Source organism: Saccopteryx leptura, chromosome 5 (genome assembly GCF_036850995.1).
Source record: "Saccopteryx leptura isolate mSacLep1 chromosome 5, mSacLep1_pri_phased_curated, whole genome shotgun sequence".
In the NCBI taxonomy this organism is placed as follows: domain Eukaryota; kingdom Metazoa; phylum Chordata; class Mammalia; order Chiroptera; family Emballonuridae; genus Saccopteryx; species Saccopteryx leptura.
Window position 1 is genome coordinate 58,969,006 of NC_089507.1, and position 18,275 is coordinate 58,987,280.

The 18,275-nt window shown below is 38.4% G+C and overlaps 1 protein-coding gene across 3 annotated transcripts in view; it reads right to left on the bottom strand.

Moving 5' to 3' along the window:
- Positions 1 to 18,275, bottom strand: part of CNOT6L (CCR4-NOT transcription complex subunit 6 like) — a 128,297-nt gene that overhangs the window by 36,679 nt on the left and 73,343 nt on the right. For all 3 annotated transcript variants that reach the window (XM_066386957.1, XM_066386956.1, XM_066386958.1), the window contains exons 6-8: positions 6,329 to 6,397; positions 2,551 to 2,708; positions 58 to 212 (exon numbers count right to left, since the gene is read on the bottom strand). In XM_066386957.1, the coding sequence (XP_066243054.1) occupies positions 58 to 212; positions 2,551 to 2,708; positions 6,329 to 6,397 (382 nt within the window). The remainder of the gene's footprint in view (positions 1 to 57; positions 213 to 2,550; positions 2,709 to 6,328; positions 6,398 to 18,275) is intronic.

An 18,275-nucleotide genomic window follows, 5' to 3' on the forward strand; every position in this document is an offset into this window, starting at 1 on the left:
TCAAATATGCAGTAAAGGAGCAAGTTTACACTATTATACTTTATTGTCTTAACTCACTTTTCTGTTTTGAAGAATATTGCACAACCGTCCACATGCTTTCTCTCCTGCTCAGACATGATTTTGGCACGTGACTTTGGAGAAAAAAATCCATCATATCCACGCTCCTTCAATGCTGGCAGAAAGAGAGTGAAGTATTGCTCTGTTTCCACTTCCTGAGATGAAAGAAAAGTTATTGACATGACAGAGGAAAACTACGATAAAGATATAAAAATGTTTAGCATTATGAGTAAGATGTGACTAAGTTAAAATAATTCACAAAACAAATATTATCTATCTTACCTTACTGCTAACAGCTGCCATTTAACCATGGCAGCTTTTTAAACCTGAAAAAACCAGATGTTACATAATTTTCTCATGCTCACACAGATAGTGGATCCCAACCCTTTTAACTCCCAATATACAGTTCATTCTACTATACATCACTTCCTCACAACTGGTAATTAAACAAAGAAAGTTGGTCATATTATAGATTAAGTGTTAGGAAACAATAAATTTAATATATTAAAAGGTAATTTAAAAATTTTTTTATATTTTTCAACTGTGGTGGAAAGGAATGATACCCAAGAGTGAGAAGCTTATGATCTATCAACAAAAAATTCTACTTTAAGGAATTTTTAGGTACTTGAATCCAATGCTCTTTGTTAATTTAGTAATTATTAGACTATTTTGTTTTTGATTCATAAAATGTTTTTTAACAAATCCTTTCAAATTAAAAATCAAGTGTGAAGATAATGATTTAAGTATGATAATGTTCATCACATGTTTTTATCACATGCCTAATAGTCCAACAGTAGAGAAAATGATAAATCAATTAATACACATTTATATAATTAACTTTGAAAAAATTAGTAATATAGAAAATGCATTAAGGGCAATAAAAAAGAAACAAAATATGTTAATAGTGTAATGTCAATTTTATTTTTAAAATATATCTGCAAGCCTGACCAGGCGGTGGCGCAGTACATAGAGTGTCGACCTGGGACACTGAAGACCCAGATTTGAAACCCTAAGGTCACTGGCTCTGTGGGCTCACCACCTTGAGAATGGGGTCGCCAGCCTGAGCGACTTGAGCCCAAAGGTTGCTGACTTGAAGCCCAAGGTCACTGGCTCGGCTGGAGCTCCCCAGTCAAGGCACATATGAGAAAACAATGAATGAACAACTAAAGTGCCACAAATTGATGTTTCTCATCTTTCTCCTTTCCTGTGTGTCTGTCCCTGTCTATCTCTCTGTCTCTCTCTCAATAAGATAAAATAAAAATATATCTGCAAATAAATAACTGCATTAAAAATGTGACAAGAAACACTTCAGAAGTTTTAACACAGCAACTATCTTTGGGTTATGAGATCAGGTGTTTTATTCCATCATTCTTTATATTTTTAAAATTTTTTCAACTTCTCTAGAATACTTCATAAGTTAGTATTACTTTTGTAATGTGAAAAACTTTTTGGTATATAGTTATATATGACCTACATTTTGAAAAATCAATTTTTATTAACATATTCAGTCATGTCTACTCCCCAGAGCAGATTTCAAAATAATGATTCTAATGTTTTAAATTACAAGGATGATACTAAGAAAAGCTGTTATTACTACAAATACTAAATCGAAGCAGAGACAAGTAATAATAAGTCTAATTTTGTTTGTCCCTTCCTCCCCCCAATTCTGTGTCAATTCTCAGGGTTGAGAAAAAATTTAATTTTTGAAGATTTATCTTATTATTTCCCAGGAAGTCATATTATCCATAGACAACATAAAAATAAATTATCAAGCTATACTACAAAAAGTTTTAAAAAGTAATAATTTCTCAGGCTCTGCTGAATAGAAGGTGTAATATTATTATTCTTAAAATTTTCAAACACCTTTAAAGAATTTAACATGCTTTGAAAGTTGCTAAGAAAAAAATTACTAAAAATCACCCAAAAAATTTTTCACTATTCATTAGCTGAGAGTTGAAAAGAAGCAATAAAGTATGTATTTCAATGGAAAGTTGCTTCTTCATTACATTCATTGTAATAAAATGTTATAACACGGAATCTATATTTCAGAGGTAGTTTTTAAAATAAGGTGAAAATGCATGATTTACAATAGTTTTAAATGTTTAAAATGTTTATCATGAATGAACAATGGGAAAGCAATTTTTTTTTACAATTAAAAGTTAAATTTATATTCCTAAAACGATCTTTTGCAGTTTTCTCTTTTGGAAATATTAATAATTTATGGCTGGGATGAATTGTTAATATGACTAATGCATGAGATAATTTTCACTTAAGAAAACAGTAAATGAGTGTAAATGGATGGCTGTACTTAGCAAAAACAGTTTCACTGTAGAAATTTTTTATGTGCTTATTAAAGCTGTCCATTTTTAAAGAGGAGAGAAAACAATTCCTTTTGAGTTTTGCTTTGAACACTGGATCTCTCCCAGAAGTAAAATCTTTTATTTATAAAAGTTCACCTTTAACTTAAAGACAATTCAATTTCTAATGTGTTACCTGAAGACTAATGATATCTGCGTCACAGTTAACAATTTCTTCCATAATTCCCTTTTTCCTGTATTCCCAGTTTAATGCCCAGGATGGGCAATAGCCATATAGCTGCCGGGTGGCGTATTTATCACATAACACATTGTAACACATAACCGTGAATGATGCTAAGAAGTGGGAGAAAAAAAAAACAACAGACAAAAGGGAGAAAATTAGGCAACTTTTTCTGAAGCAATTATCATGTGCACAAGCACCCAGGGCACACAAACATACTCAAAATATCGTCATTGTGAAATGCCTCAGGCAAGAATGTATTAAATGATAGCTTCACTGGAGTCCATCACACCAAAGCAATTTTACTAGAATTAGACTAATAGTTCAGATTTGAGATTTTTAGGAAATGCATTTTAATAAATAAAAATTCAAATTTTAAATAAGAATACTAATTTTATTATAGAATTTGCTGAGCAAAGCTTCTCTATATAAAGGAAACATTTAGTTTTGTTCTCATCAAAAGGCTCTAATTTTATTAATTATTATAAACAAAAATCCATACTTAATACTTTTTTGGATCTATTACTGTTCTCACTGCTAGGAGCCAGAAGAATATGAACTAACAAAGTTTAGTTATAAGAGAATCCTTTTTGCCAAGTCAAATGTTCACTTCTGAAATTAAATTCTCATTTTAAAATGCCCTTGAACTACAAAAAGGACTGTAAGCAAACTAATAGTTGGGAGAGCACAGTTTATATTCTTGCTCCTCAAAAGTATGCTTTAAGGACCAGGCATCAATTATCTAAGAAATGCAGAACCTTTGGTTTCACTAAAACTTATTCAATCAGAACCTGCAACTTGATAAAATGCTCAGGTGATTCATATGATGTGCACATTAGTTTGAAAAACCCTGATATTTTTTACCAGTAGTTCTCTATTCTAGCTGCTCATTAGAATCAGTGTGTAGACCTTTAAAAACAAACAAAAAAAGCTGACACCCAGGGTCCTATCCAGACAATGTAAGTCTGTACTTTAAGGTCTGGGTATTCATACTTATAAAATAGCCCAGGTGATTAGAATGGGCAGACAAGATTGAATATCACATATTTAAATAAAAGGTGAGTATTCCAAGTAATAAAGTAACACTTTAACTAAGGTTGAATCAGATTCAGAGGATGGTGAAAGAATTATGAGAAACTTAGTTGAATGGTCCCCTGGGGATCAAACTGGTGGTAACTGTGTATACTGGTATCTTTTCCACTCTCTGGTACTTATTCTTACATATTCTAATAAGTATAACTTTGTGGCTGCAAGTCACTCTTAATCATCATTAGTTATTATACACATCTATACACCAGAAGTAAAAGGCATTTTTAGTACATTGTTTATTAGCACTCAGATTCTACTCAGGGAAGCACCATATATCTCAAGCAAAATTCATACTAGTTTTTCAATAAGGAAAACCCAAGAACACATTACTCTGAGAACTCAACAACTAATGAAAACTTGTTTCTGTGGTTTCTTTTCTTAATGGAAATGTAGGGACACAATATTAAGAATGCTTTTCTTCAAGATTACGTTCACTTGTGCTTGAAAAGGGATTGCTTTGCATAACTAGAAAATGGTGTTTTAAATAATAAAAAGGAAAAATTAATTGCACATTAAGGAAGGCTAGAGATAAAATTAATCTGCCTAACTTAAGGCTGTGTAGATAACCTTGGGTCTTTTTTTCAGATCATTAATGTATCTCCTGGTAATAGAAATGTTATCTGTGATAACATTAACACAGTGCCTCTTAGGACAGGTGATATTGTTGCTCTAGAGCAGGGGTCTCAAACTCGCGGCCCACGGGCCGCATGCGGCCCGCTGAACAATTTTGTGCGGCCCGCAGACTAATCCACGAAGTTCAAAATATTTTGGATAAAATTAAGTAAGCCTAGGGGCCTACTTGTATTTTTCATTTCTCTAGCATCCTAGCTAGATATTAGCTTAGTTAACAGCAGTTGTGATGCGAACTACAGTTTCTGGTCGTTTTGTGACACTGAGTAAACTGCATGTACGATTGTGCTTGTTGTACTGATTTTTTTTTGTTTTCAACTGCAGTGAGAAAAGTGTTGCGTAACAGTTGCCTTTTGTAGACCTAGTGCGGCCCGCTGAATGGCTGTGATCTTGCTCTGCGGCCCACATGCTGAGTTGAGTTTGAGACCCCTGCTCTAGAGTGTGGTGTTTTCAAAATTATTAATTCTAGAACACAGAAATGTATTGTGTATAATAATATTTTAGTGTTAATAAAATGCAAATACAACTATGAAAATGTTATACGGCCCATATTTCCCAATACCAAAGCAAATCACTTTTTTATGAAACCTCTTACTTCATAACAAACAAAAAATAATAGAAAGGCTTAAAAAGTACAAAATAAACTCTGTGATTTACCTGTTAAAAATTATTCAAGTAAAAGTGTTCAGTTATTGGTTTAATCTTCATATAAAAGAGTAAAATTTTTGTTAATTTTATAATGAAATTAGGTACCATGAAAACTATTACTCTTTTGATTAAAAAGAAGGCAACTGGGTAGAGCGTCGGCCTAGCGTGCGGAGGACCAGGGTTCGATTCCGGCCAGGGCACACAGGAGAAGCGCCCATTTGCTTCTCCACCCCTCCGCTGCGCTTTCCTCTCTGTCTCTCTCTTCCCCTCCCGCAGCCAAGGCTCCATTGGAGCAAAGATGGCCCGGGCGCTGGGGATGGCTCTGTAGCCTCTGCCCCAGGTGCTAGAGTGACTCTGGTCGCAACATGGCGACACCCAGGATGGGCAGAGCATCGCCCCCTGGTGGGCAGAGCGTCGCCCCATGGTGGGCGTGCCGGGTGGATCCCGGTCGGGCGCATGCGGAAGTCTGTCTGACTGTCTCTCCCTGTTTCCAGCTTCAGAAAAAATGAAAAAAAAAAAAAAAAAAGAAGGCAACTGGAGAAATACCAATTCATAACACCTTATTTTAAGTAGAATTACCGATCATAAAATGTCTAGTAACCAGTAGAAGGCTCTATAAATAATGTTAAATCCTAGTTAATCTCCACAGAGATAAAGATTTGTATTTTCTACATTAATGCAGTTCTAGAGGTACTAAACCATATTCTTAAATTTCTCAAATGCTCACCCTGTACCATTTCCACACCACTGGTCCGACATCATATTTTGTTTCCAATATAGCAAATATAAGCTCAGTCTAAATTATTCTTTCACAAGTGTTATTAGTCTACTTGCTCAAACAAAATTACTTTATTTTTCGCTCCATAAGACTTACCTGACCATAAGACACACCTAGGGTTTTAAGGAGGAAAATAAGAAAAAAAAAAATTCTGAGCCAAATGGTGTGTTAAAATATTTAATAAAATGCCATATTTTTCGCTCCATAAGATACACGGGCATTTTCCCTCCACTTTTGGGGTGGGGAGAGTGCGTCTTATGGAGCGAAAAATACGGTAAATGCCTAAGTAGGTTAAAACTTTTCAGAAGAAAATTCATTATTACTTTTCTTACATTTCCCTGTATGAAGATGATAACTGGAAGGCTGTAGTACAAAGAATCATTTTAAACCAAGAGTTGCATCATTGTGAAAGATAGGTAAGTCTTGTACATAAGCATTAGTGTGGATTTTAAAAATATCTATCCATTAGTATTTTTACAGCCACCTATGCAGGGGAAGTAAAATGAAGGTCTGTTCATTACATCACAATATCCAAATGGCATTCAAGTATTTCTGAAAATAGTCAAGGAAGAATAAAAAACTAGTTACCTGATGGCAGAATTTGGTCTCGTTCTTTTAATGTAATCCATGGCCTCGGAGGAAGCTGCTCTGGGTGAACTGAAAAAAAAATTTTAACGTAAGTTAATTTCATGTGTTTCTAAAATCAGTATAATTTACCTCATGTCAAATCAACTTCTCTTCAGCTGTAATGACCCATAAACTGACTTAAAATAAAATGAAACTTTAGAAGCTGAAGGAAATTTAAAAAGAGCCATAGAGAAAACACATAACTAACATACAGAGAGTATCAGGAAACTCAATAGCACTTCCACTTACATAGTATTTATGAGAAGTACCTATTTAAAACCTTAAGCAGGTTGTTATGTCTTAAATACACATTGACTCAGTCTTGTTCTCTGCTGGGAAACCAAAGCTACATGAGTTCCAACATAGTGATGAACTAAACTACAGTACTCAAATATCTTTAAAATAGAAAACACCACATATGAATGTACTGTAAAATAAAAACTAATGAATTTTCTAACGGGGCTTTCATTTTCTACTTTAAATCTTTCTCTTTCATAATGTCCGTGAAAAGCAAAAGATTGAACTAAACTGTACAGAAAAAAAGAAAAGCATTGTTAAATATTATTTGCTCAGATACGGTTATCAATACTGTGGAACTAAATACTATCCAACTATTAGGTGAAAAAAAATCATTAACTTAAGATTTAACTACCCCTTTTTCCTCTTCCTTTCAAAATCATTTTCAATTCAGAACAAGTTGATGAAAGTTTGCAGATTTGCCAAAGGGATTAGTGTCTAAGAAATGTATTCCTTTAAAATAAAAACATGTCATCTTCATCCTGCCACAGAAATTTTCATATAAGTATCCAAGATCTTAAAAAATGTCACTTTAGGGACAGGAAAATGGCAATGGGTTAGGCAGACGTTACAACTCCCACCTTCCAGAACCAAAGTAGATTACAACTTAACTTAAGAACAATCATCTTTAAAAACCAACTTTGGACTAAACTAAGAGGATTCTATAACCAAGCATCACCGAAGGAACCACACTGAGCTGGCAGAGATGTGGAAAGGGCTGCCCAGAGCAAGAGGTGGCCCAGAGGGTCACTCACGGCGGGGTGGGAGCTCGAAGAGTTTTGGGTCCTCAGTCACAGGACTGGAACCACAGCCTGGAGCCCCAGAGACTAGAGGAGACGTACGGACAGTATTTAGCTGAAAGAAGAGCTGAATTACTGTTTGCAAGAGGGAGACAGAACTCTCAGATCCAGACTCCGACTTAAAGGGACCTCACAGAAAATCTGGTTCCCAGCCACTTACCCAGGGCTCTGGGAGCAGGGAGCGCCAAGAGGACTGGAGTTGCAAGAGGAGAGTGTCGTCTCGGGGGCACAGGGAGAGACTGTGGGAGACAGCCACCCTGACCCTTGTACTGGGTCAATCCCCAAACCTACAGTGGACATTCTTCCTGGGAGAACCAAGTCAGCAAAGGGAAGCAATTACCCCACTCACCAGAGGCTCTCCTGCTCCAGTCAGTGCAGAGAGACACTTAGAAACAGGGGGCGCATCAGGGACACAGGTTTTGAGTGCTGAGGTCTGGAATGCACGCCCCCCCCCCCAACCTGCTGAGTACCCTCCACAGGGTGGAAGGGCCGGGCTGCGGAGGCAACCGCTGCACTTGGCCCACACAGCAGGCGGGGCAGAGCCCAGTGAGGCAGCCCATGCAGCTGTAGCAGTGAGTGGAGCCCGGAGAGGCCGAACATGTGCCCATGGGGGACAGAGACCAGTGATGGGATCCCGCAAGCCAGTGGGAGGCAGAGCCCACATGGTGACAGCGAGGGGCAGAGCCCAGCGAGGTAAGGGGGGACCCCTGTGCCTGCAGAACAGCACAAGCTGTGGCCTGCCAGCCCGCGCTGGTGCCTGAGTGCCCGAGGAGGTGGAGGCAGCGGGCGGGGGGGGGGGGCAGCATTAAGACCACACTTCAGGAATAGAGAAGCCATACACACTGGCAAAGAGTAGATAAAAGCCAGCCTAGCAGTGCAGCTGATATATACAACGGCATCAGGGCCCAGCAGAGGCAGCCACAAATTCTGGATCGCCTATAGATTCAAGAAAGTTGCTAAGGGCAAGTCAAAATCAGTGACTGCCACTGATCTGTACCAGGTTCCAGCCAGGGAGATCCAGGGCTGGTACATCCAGCGGCCAGATATGAAGAGCATCAGCTGAGGTCCTAACAGCCCTATTTAGAGTGGTATCTTCAGGAAAGTTTCCTCACACCTGACCCAGTTAAGGCATAGAAAACGCTGCCACAAACAGCAAATAAAGCAATCGTAGCAGACAACTAGCTCACAGTGGAATACAAACAGCAGAAGCCAACCCAAGAAAATCTAGACACAACACAACTGAAAGCTGGAGGCAGACAACACCAATCTTATACTCACAGCTAGCTACAAAAACAACACATCCAAAGGAGTAGTCTATACAGAGACAAAATGGGAAGACAGAGAAATGCAATTCAAATGAATCAATAAAAGAAATCTCCAGAAAAAGAACTGAATGAGATGGAACTAATCAAGATACCAGCTGCAGAGTTTAGAATAATGATTGTTAGGATGCACAAAGATTTTAGAGCAACAATAGATGGACAAAATGAGCACCTAAACAAAGAGATAGCAGGCATCAAAAAGGACACTGAAATCATAAAAAAGAATCAGACAGAAATGACAAACACAGTATCAGAAATAAAAACTACACTAGAACGAATTTTTAAAAAGGCTGGATTAAGCAGAGGATCGAATCAACGATTTAAACTACAAGATAAGCAACAGCATGGAGACAGAAGAGCAAAAAGAAAAGAAGATAAAAAAGTCTGAGGAAACTCTAAGAGAGCTCTGTGACAACATGAAGAGAAACAATATCCGCATAATAGGGGTTCCTGAAGGAGAAGAAAAAGACCAAAGGATAGAGAACCTGATTGAAGAAATCATAGCTGAAAACTTGTCTAAATTGATGCAGGAAAAAGCCACAGAAGTTCAAGAAGCACAAATCATCCAATTAAAGAGAAACCCAAAGATACCTACACCAAGAGACATCATAATTAAAATAGCAAAGCTAAGAGATAAAGAATACTAAAAGTTGCAAGAGAAAAAGCAGGCAGTCAACTACAAAGAAGCCCCAGTGAGAATGACATCCAACTTTTCAACAGAAACAATTGAGGCCACCAGAAGGGAATGGCAAGAAATATTCAAAGTAATGCAGAACGAGACCCTACAACCAAGACTTCTTTCTCCAACAAGGCTATCATTTAAAATCGAAGGAGAAATAAAAAGCTTCCCACATTAAAAAAAAAAAAAAAAAAACTGAAGAAATTCATTACAACCAAACCAATGCTACTAGAAATGTTAAGGGGCCTGTTGTAAACAGAACAAAGGGGGGGGGGGGATCTAGTAAAAAAAGAAAGATTTAAAGACTAAAATGGCACTAAACTACATATCAATAATAACCTTAAATGTAAATAGATTAAAAGCTCCAATCAAAAGACATAGGGTAGCTGCATGGATAAGAAAACAGGACCCGTACATATGCTGTTTACAAGAGATACAGCTCAAAACAAAAGATACACATAGACTGAAAGTAAAGGGATATAAAAAATATTTCATGCAAATGGAAATGAAAAAAATGCTGGAGTAGCAATACTTATATATCTAACAAAAGAGACTTTAAAACAAAGACTATACTAAGGGATAAAGAAGTTGACTAAATAATGATAAAGGGAGCAATCCAACAGGAAGAGATAACCATTATAAATATCTAAGCATCTAATATAGGAGCACCTAAATATATAAAGCAGATTTTGATAGACATAAAGGGTAAAATTAACAGCAATACTATAGCCTGAACAGGCAGTGGAGCAATGGATAGAGCGTCGAACTGGGATGTGCAGGACCCAGGTTCGAGACCCCGAGGTCGCCAGCTTGAGCACAAGCTCATCTGGTTTGGGCAAGGCTCACCAGCTTGAGCCCAAGGTCACTGGCTCGAGCAAGGGGTCACTGTCTGCTGTAGCCCCCCAGTAAGGGTACATATGAGAAATCAATCAATTAACAACTAAGGAGCCTCAATGAAGAATTGATGTTTCTCATCTCTCTCCCTTCCTGTCTGTCTGTCCCTCTCTCTGACTCTGTCTCTGCCAAAAATACCCCCAAAAACAAACAGCGATACTATAATAGTAGGTGATTTCAATACCCCACTAACATCACTAGATAGATTCTCAAGAAAGAAAATTAACAAAGAAACAATAGACTTAAAGGACACACTAAATCAACTGGATTTAATAGATATCTTCAGAACCTTTCACCCTAAAGCAGCAGAATGTACATTCTTTTCAAGTGCTCTTGGTACATTCTCTAAAATAGACCACATGTTAGGACACAAAACGAGTCTCAATTTAAGAGATGGAAATCATATCAAGCATCTTCTCTAATCACAATGGCATGAAACTAGAATTCAACTACAATACAAAAACTAAAAAACATTCAAACTCTTGGAAACTAAATAGCACATTATTAAATAATAACTGGGTTAAAAATGAGATCAAAAAGAAAAAAATTTCCTTGAAACAAATGAAAATGAACATACAACAACTCAAAATTTATGGGACACAGCAAAAGCAGTTCTGAGAGGAAAGTTCACATCATTAATGGCATACCTTAAAAAGCTAAAAAAAAGCTCAAATAAACAACTTAACCCTGCATCTAATAGAACTAACAAAAGAACAGCAAGTAAAGCCCAGAGGAAGTAAAAGGAAAAAAATAATAAAGATCAGAGTAGAAATAAATGACATAGAGGCTAAAATACAATACAGAGAATCAATGAAACCAAGAGCTGGTTCTTTAAAACGGTAAACAAGACTGATGAACCTTTAACCAGACTCACCAAGAAAAAAAGAGAGGACTCAAATGAAAATTAGAATTGAGAGTGGAGAAGTAACAACTGACAGCAGAAATACAAAGAATTCAAAGAAATTACAATGAAAAACTGTATGCCTAAAAATTAGACAACCTAGGTGCAATGGACAAATCCCTTGAAACATATAATCTTTCAAAAATCAATCTGGAAGAATCAGAAAACCTAAACAAAACCGATTACACAAATGATATCGAAACAGTTATCAAAAAACTCCCAACAAACAAAAGCCCTGGGCCAGATGGCTTTACAGGCAAATTCTACCAAATGTTCAAAGAAGAACTAACTCCTATCTTTCTCAAGATATTTCAAAAAAATTCAAGGGAGGGAAGCCTTCCAAGCCCCTTTCATGAGGTAAGCATAATTAATTCCTATTTCAAAACCAGGTAAAGACACTACAAAGAAAGAAAACTATAGGTCAATATCCCTGATAAATTTAGATGCTAAAATTCTATAAAAAAAAAATTAGCAAACTGGATCCAGCAATACACGAAAAAAATCATACATCATGATCAAATGGGATTTATTCTGGGGAGGCAAGGCTGGTACAATATTTGCAAATCAATGTGATTCATCACATAAAAGGATGGAGAAAAATCATATGATTATATCAACAGATGCAGAAAAAGCATTTGATAAAATCCAGCACCCATTTATGATCAAAACTATCAGCAAAGTGAAAATACAGGGAACATACCTCAACATGATAAAGGCCATCTATGACAAACCCACAGCCAACATCATACTCAATGGGCAAAAATTAAAAGCAATCCCCTTAAGATCAGGAACAAGGCGGGGGTGCCCCCTTTCACCACTCTTATTCAACAGTTCTGGAAGTCCTAGCCACAGCAATCAGACAGGAAGAAGAAATAAAAGGCATCCAAACTGACAAAGATGTAAAACTATTATTATTTGCTGATGACTTGATACTGTATATAGAAAACTCTAAACTCTCAGTCAAAAAACTACTGGACCTGATAAATGAATTCAGCAAGGTGGCAGGATTTAAATTAATATTCAGAAATCAGAGGCATTTTTATATACCCACAATGAACTGTCTGAAAGAGAAATTAAGAAAACAATCCCCTTCACTATTGCAACTACAAAAAAATAAAGCACCTAGGAGTAAATTTAACCAAGGAGGTTAAAGACTTGTACTCAGAAAATTATAAAACATTGGTAAAGGAAATCAAGGAAGATACAAACAAGTGGAAGCATATATCATATTCATGGATAGGAAGAAATGTCTATATTACCCAAAACAATTTAAAAATTCAATGCAATTCTATTAAAATACCAATGACATACTTCAAAGATATAAAACAAATATTCCTAAAATTTATACAGAATAAAAAAAGAACACAGCCTCAGCAATCTTGAAAAAGAATAATAAAGTGGGTGTTATCACAATTCCTGATGCCAAGTTATACTACAAGGCCACTGTACTCAAAACAGGCACATGAACAGGCATATAGATCAATGGAACAGAACAGAGAATGCAGAAATAAACCCACACCTTTATGGACAATTGATATTTGACAAAGGAGGTAAGAACATACAATGGAGTAAAGACAGCCTCGTTAATAAATGGTGTTGGGAAGCCTGACCAGGTGGTGGTAAAGTGGACAGAGCATCGAACTGGGATGTGGAGGACCCAGGTTCGAGACGCCGAGGTTGCCAGCTTGAGTGCAGGCTCATCTGGTTTGAGCAAGGCTCACCAGCTTGGACCCAAGGTCGCTGGCTCAAGCAAAGGGTTACTTGGTCTGCTGTAACCCCACGGTCAAGGCACATATCAGAAATCAATCAATGAACAACTAAGGAACTGCAACAAAGAACTGATGTTTCTCATCTCTCTCCCTTCCTGTCTGTCTCTATCTCTCCCTCTCTCTGACTCTCCTTGTCTCTGCCATCAAAAAAATAAAATAATTAAATAAATAATAAATGGTGTTGGGAAAATTGGACAGCTATCTGCAAAAAAATGAAACTAGACCACCAACTTACACTATTCACAAAAATAAACTCAAAATGAATAAAAGACTTAAATATCAGTCAGGAAACCATAAACATCTTAGAAGAAAACATAGGCAGTAAGCTCTCCGACATCTCTCGCAGCAATATATTGATATTTGCTGATTTATCTCCACAGGCAAGTGAAATAAAGGACAGAATGAACCAATGGGACTATATCAAACTAAAAGCTTTTGCACAGCTAAAGACAATATGAACAAATGAAAAAGACAAACCACACAATGGGAAAACATATTCGACAATATGTCTGATAAGGAGTTAATAACCAAAATTTATAAAGAACTTGTAAAACTCAACTCCAGGAAGATGAACAATCCAATCAAAAAATGGGCAAAAGGCATGAATAGACACTTCTCCAAAGAGGACATATTGATGGCCAATAAGCAGATGAAAAAATGTTCAACATCACTAATCACTAGAGAAATGCAAATTAAAACCACAATGAGGCCCTGGCCGGTTGGCTCAGTGGTAGAGCGTCGGCCTGGCGTGCGGGGAACCCGGGTTCGATTCCCGGCCAGGGCACATAGGAGAGGCGCCCATTTGCTTCTCCACCCCCCCCCACGCCTTCCTCTCTGTCTCTCTCTTCCCCTCCCGCAGCCAAGGCTCCATTGGAGCAAAGATGGCCTGGGCGCTGGGGATGGCTCCTTGGCCTCTGCCCCAGGCGCTAGAGTGGCTCTGGTCTCCGCAGAGCATCGCCCCCTAGTGGGCAGAGCGTAGCCCCTGGTGGGCGTGCTGGGTGGATCCCGGTTGGGCGCATGTGGGAGTCTGTCTGACTGTCTCTCCCCGTTTCCAGCTTCAGAAAGAAAAGGAAAAAAAAAAAAAAACCACAATGAAATATCACTTCACATCAGTCAGAATTGCGCTCATTAACAAAACAACATATAGTAAGTGCTGACGAGGATGTGGAGAAAAGAACTTTCCTGCACTGCTGAAGGGAATGCAGACTGGTGCAGCCATTGTGGAAAACAGTATGGAGATCCTTCAAAAAATTAAAAATGGAACTACCTTTTGACCCAGCCATCCCACTTTTTTTTTTTTTTTTTTTCTGAAGCTGGAAACCGGGAGAGACAGTCAGACAGACTCCCACATGCGCCCGACCGAGATCCACCCGGGATGCCCACCAGGGGCGACGCTCTGCCCACCAGGGGGGGGATGCTCTGCCCCCCTGGGGCGTCGCTCTGCCGCGACCAGAGCCACTCTAGCGCCTGGGGCAGAGGCCAAGGAGCCATCCCCAGCGCCCGGGCCATCTTTGCTCCAATGGAGCCTTGGCTGCGGGAGGGGAAGAGAGAGACAGAGGAAGGAGGGGGGGTGGAGAAGCAAATGGGCGCCTCTCCTATGTGCCCTTGCCGGGAATCGAGCCCGGGTCCCCCGCACGCCAGGCCGACGCTCTACCACTGAGCCAACCGGCCAGGGCCACCATCCCACTTTTAAGAATATATCCTAAGAACACCACATCACTGATTCAAAAGAAGAAATGCACCCCCATGTTTATGGAAGCATTGTTTATAATAGCGAAGATCTGAAAACAGCCCAAGTGTTCATCAGTGGACAAGTGGATTAAAAAGCTGTGGTAGGCCCTGGCCAGTTGGCTCAGCGGTAGAGCGTCGGCCTGGCGAGTGGGGGACCTGGGTTCGATTCCCGGCCAGGGCACATAGGAGAAGCGCCCATTTGCTTCTCCACCCCCCCCTTCCTCTCTGTCTCTCTCTTCCCCTCCCGCAGCCAAGGCTCCATTGGAGCAAAGATGGCCCGGGTGCTGGGGATGGCTCCTTGGCCTCTGCCCCAGGTGCTAGAGTGGCTCTGGTCGCTGCAGAGCGACGCCCCGGAAGGGCAGAGCATCGCCCCCTGGTGGGCAGAGCGTCGCCCCTGGTGGGCGTGCCGGGTGGATCCCGGTCGGGCGCATGCGGGAGTCTGACTGTCTCTCCCCGTTTCCAGCTTCAGAAAAATACAAAAAAAAAAAAAAAAGCTGTGGTACATATACACAATGGAATACTATGGGACCATGAAAAAGAAAGAAATCTTACCTTTTGCAACAACATGGATAAACCTGGAAACTACTATGCTAAGTAAAATAAGCCAGGCAGGGAAAGAAAAATATTATATGACCTCACTCATTTGAGGAATCCAATGAACAATGTGAACTGAGGAACGGAATATAGGCAGAGCAGGATCAAAGGGACCAGAGGGAAAGCGGACAGAGAGAAAGGGGATGAGAGGATGGTATCAGAGAAGGGAAAGACACCGGTGAAATTATATATACATAACACAGCATTATAGAAAGCAGAAAAGCAAATCCTGGAGAGAAAGGGGGGGGGAGGCAAGGGAGATGTTGAGGGGAACACTGGGGTGGAAGGGATGTATTCAGTGGGACACTTGAATCTATGTAAACACAATAAATTAAAATCAATTAAAAAGGAAGTGTCACTTTACTAACCATTCTCGTGTCAAAAGCCTACCTACCTAAAAAGATGCCTGTTTTAGCATCTATACTCTTCAAAAAATGGAATGAACTTTGCTTTGTATATTCCAAATCTTGCCAGGGAAAGAATGCAGGTTATTATAAGATGACAAACAAACCATTTAGCTGGTTCAACATGGAATTGTGAAAAATAATCATGCTTGCTAGGAGTGGTATGTCAAAATCATGGCAACTACCTCAAAAACAGAAAGACCAATATATATAAATACACTGAAGGGTAAACATGAAATTTTCTACCTGTTAAGATCCTTTCAGCAGATGGTTAAAATTTCAGAAATCAAGAAAATTCTCAAAACAAATAAGGTGATATCAACATTTTGGTGCTTCCCAAACCTTAAAATAATACACTTTAACTAATAAATCACTATAAGTAAAGTGCACAGTATTCAACAACAATATCCAAAGAACCAAAAACATAGGCAAAGACATTCTATCTCACCAATAACCAGAAACCATTACAAATGAGATAGCATCTTTTTAACCAGGATAACAAAAAAAAATTTAATTTTACTAATATCCATGGGTGGTTACAAGCAACACATATTTATTTGTACAGCTGGTAGAAATATAAACTGGTACAGCTATTTGGGAGGAAAAATGAATCATCTTTTAAAATGTAAAACATCCATGTCCCTGTGATCAAACATTCTATTTCCTGGGATCAGCCCTAACTGCTTAAAGCAGTATTCAACTATATCTTCATTACACCACTGTTTATAATAGCAAAAACAATGGTAAAGACTCATTTTATAAAAGTCTACGCTAGAGTTTAAAAGAAAAAGAATAGTTACACGTATGCTAAAGTGAAAAGATTTATAAAAATGAGTAAAAAATATGTATATATATATATAATGATAAAATATGATCTAATTTATCAGGAAAAGTTTTAAAAACATACTTAGAAAGTAATACCATCAAATTTTTACTGGTATAATTTTTACATGTAAATGTCACAAAAATGCCTACAGGATACACACCCAACCTAGAAGTATGTTTATTTACATGGATAAAACTGGAATTAAAGATTGTAGTCAAAGGAAATTCTAGTCTTAACAGAATTTTAACATATTTTTTATAACAAAGGGTGACATATACTTAAAATTAATTTGTTTGTATTAGGAGGTCGTTGTTGTTTGTATATTCCATTTTTTAGTGTGGAAAATTTCTAACATATACAAAGGTGTAGAGAGCATCATCCACTAAATCTCTAATATCCATTACCTACCTACTAGCTTCAATAATCATAAACCTTTGGGCAATATCTTTCTTTCTTTCTTTTTTTCTTTTTTCTTTTTTTCTTAGTGAGAAGAAGGGAGACAGAGACAGACTCCCACAAGAACCCTGACCGGGATCCACCCGGCAAGCCCACCGGGGGCAATGCTCTGTCCATCTGGGGCCTTTGCTCCGTTGCAACTGGAGCCATTTTTTTAGCACCCGAGGCAAGAGGCCATGGAGCCATCCTCAGCACCCGGGGCCAACTTGCTCCAATGAAGCCTTAGGAAGGGTGGAGAAGCAGATGGTCACTTCTCCTCTGTGCCCTGGCTGGGAATCGAACCTGGAATATCCACACACTGGGCTGGCTCTCTAGCGCTGAGCCAACAACCCAGGACCGAACAATCTTGACTTATCTATACTTGAACCTATTCCACATTCCCTATCCCCTACACCTGGATTATTTGAAGCTGATCCCAGATATTTCATGTCTTCCATAAATGTTTCACTATGCATCTTTAAAAGATACTGATGGCATTATCACATCTAAAAAAATTAAGTGATTTCTAAATATCATCAAATCTCTAGGCAGTATTCAAACTTTCTCCACTGTCTCAAATTTTTTAAATCACTCAAATATTGTATTTGTTTCTAAATAAAAAAAAAAGAGGAGTTCCATGGTATGTATTTTCTTTCCAATTCTCATCTTGTATCCATATAATTTTCCTTTATACTGCCCAGTTGTTTAATTCTAAATACTATATATTTTGATTTCCATTAAAATTTATTTTAATTGAATATCTGATCTATTCCCCACTCTTTCTTTATGCTATTGCTGTTGATCAATAATACACCATATCTTTTTTCTTTTTACCTTCTGTCCCTTTCACTCATTTCTTCCACCCTCACCCCCCCTCCCCACATCTAGCAACCACCAACCTGTTTCCTGTATCCAAGAGCTTAATTTCTGTTTTCCTTTTTAGATTCCAAAAAAGAGATCATATGGTATTTATCTTTCTTTCTTAGTATTACACCCAGTATAAGGTCCTCAAGGATCCATGTTGTTGCAAATCACAAGACAGATTTTTTTTAAGTGAGAGGAGGAGAGATAGTAAGACAAACTCCCACAGGCACCCTGACCAGGATGCACCCAGCAACCCCATCTGGAGCTGATGCTCAAATTAATTTGAGCTATTCTCAGCACATAAGGGTGATGCTCAGAACAACCAAGCTATCCTCAGTGCCCAGGGCCAACACTTGAACCAACTAAGCCACTGTCTGAGGGAGGGGAAGAAA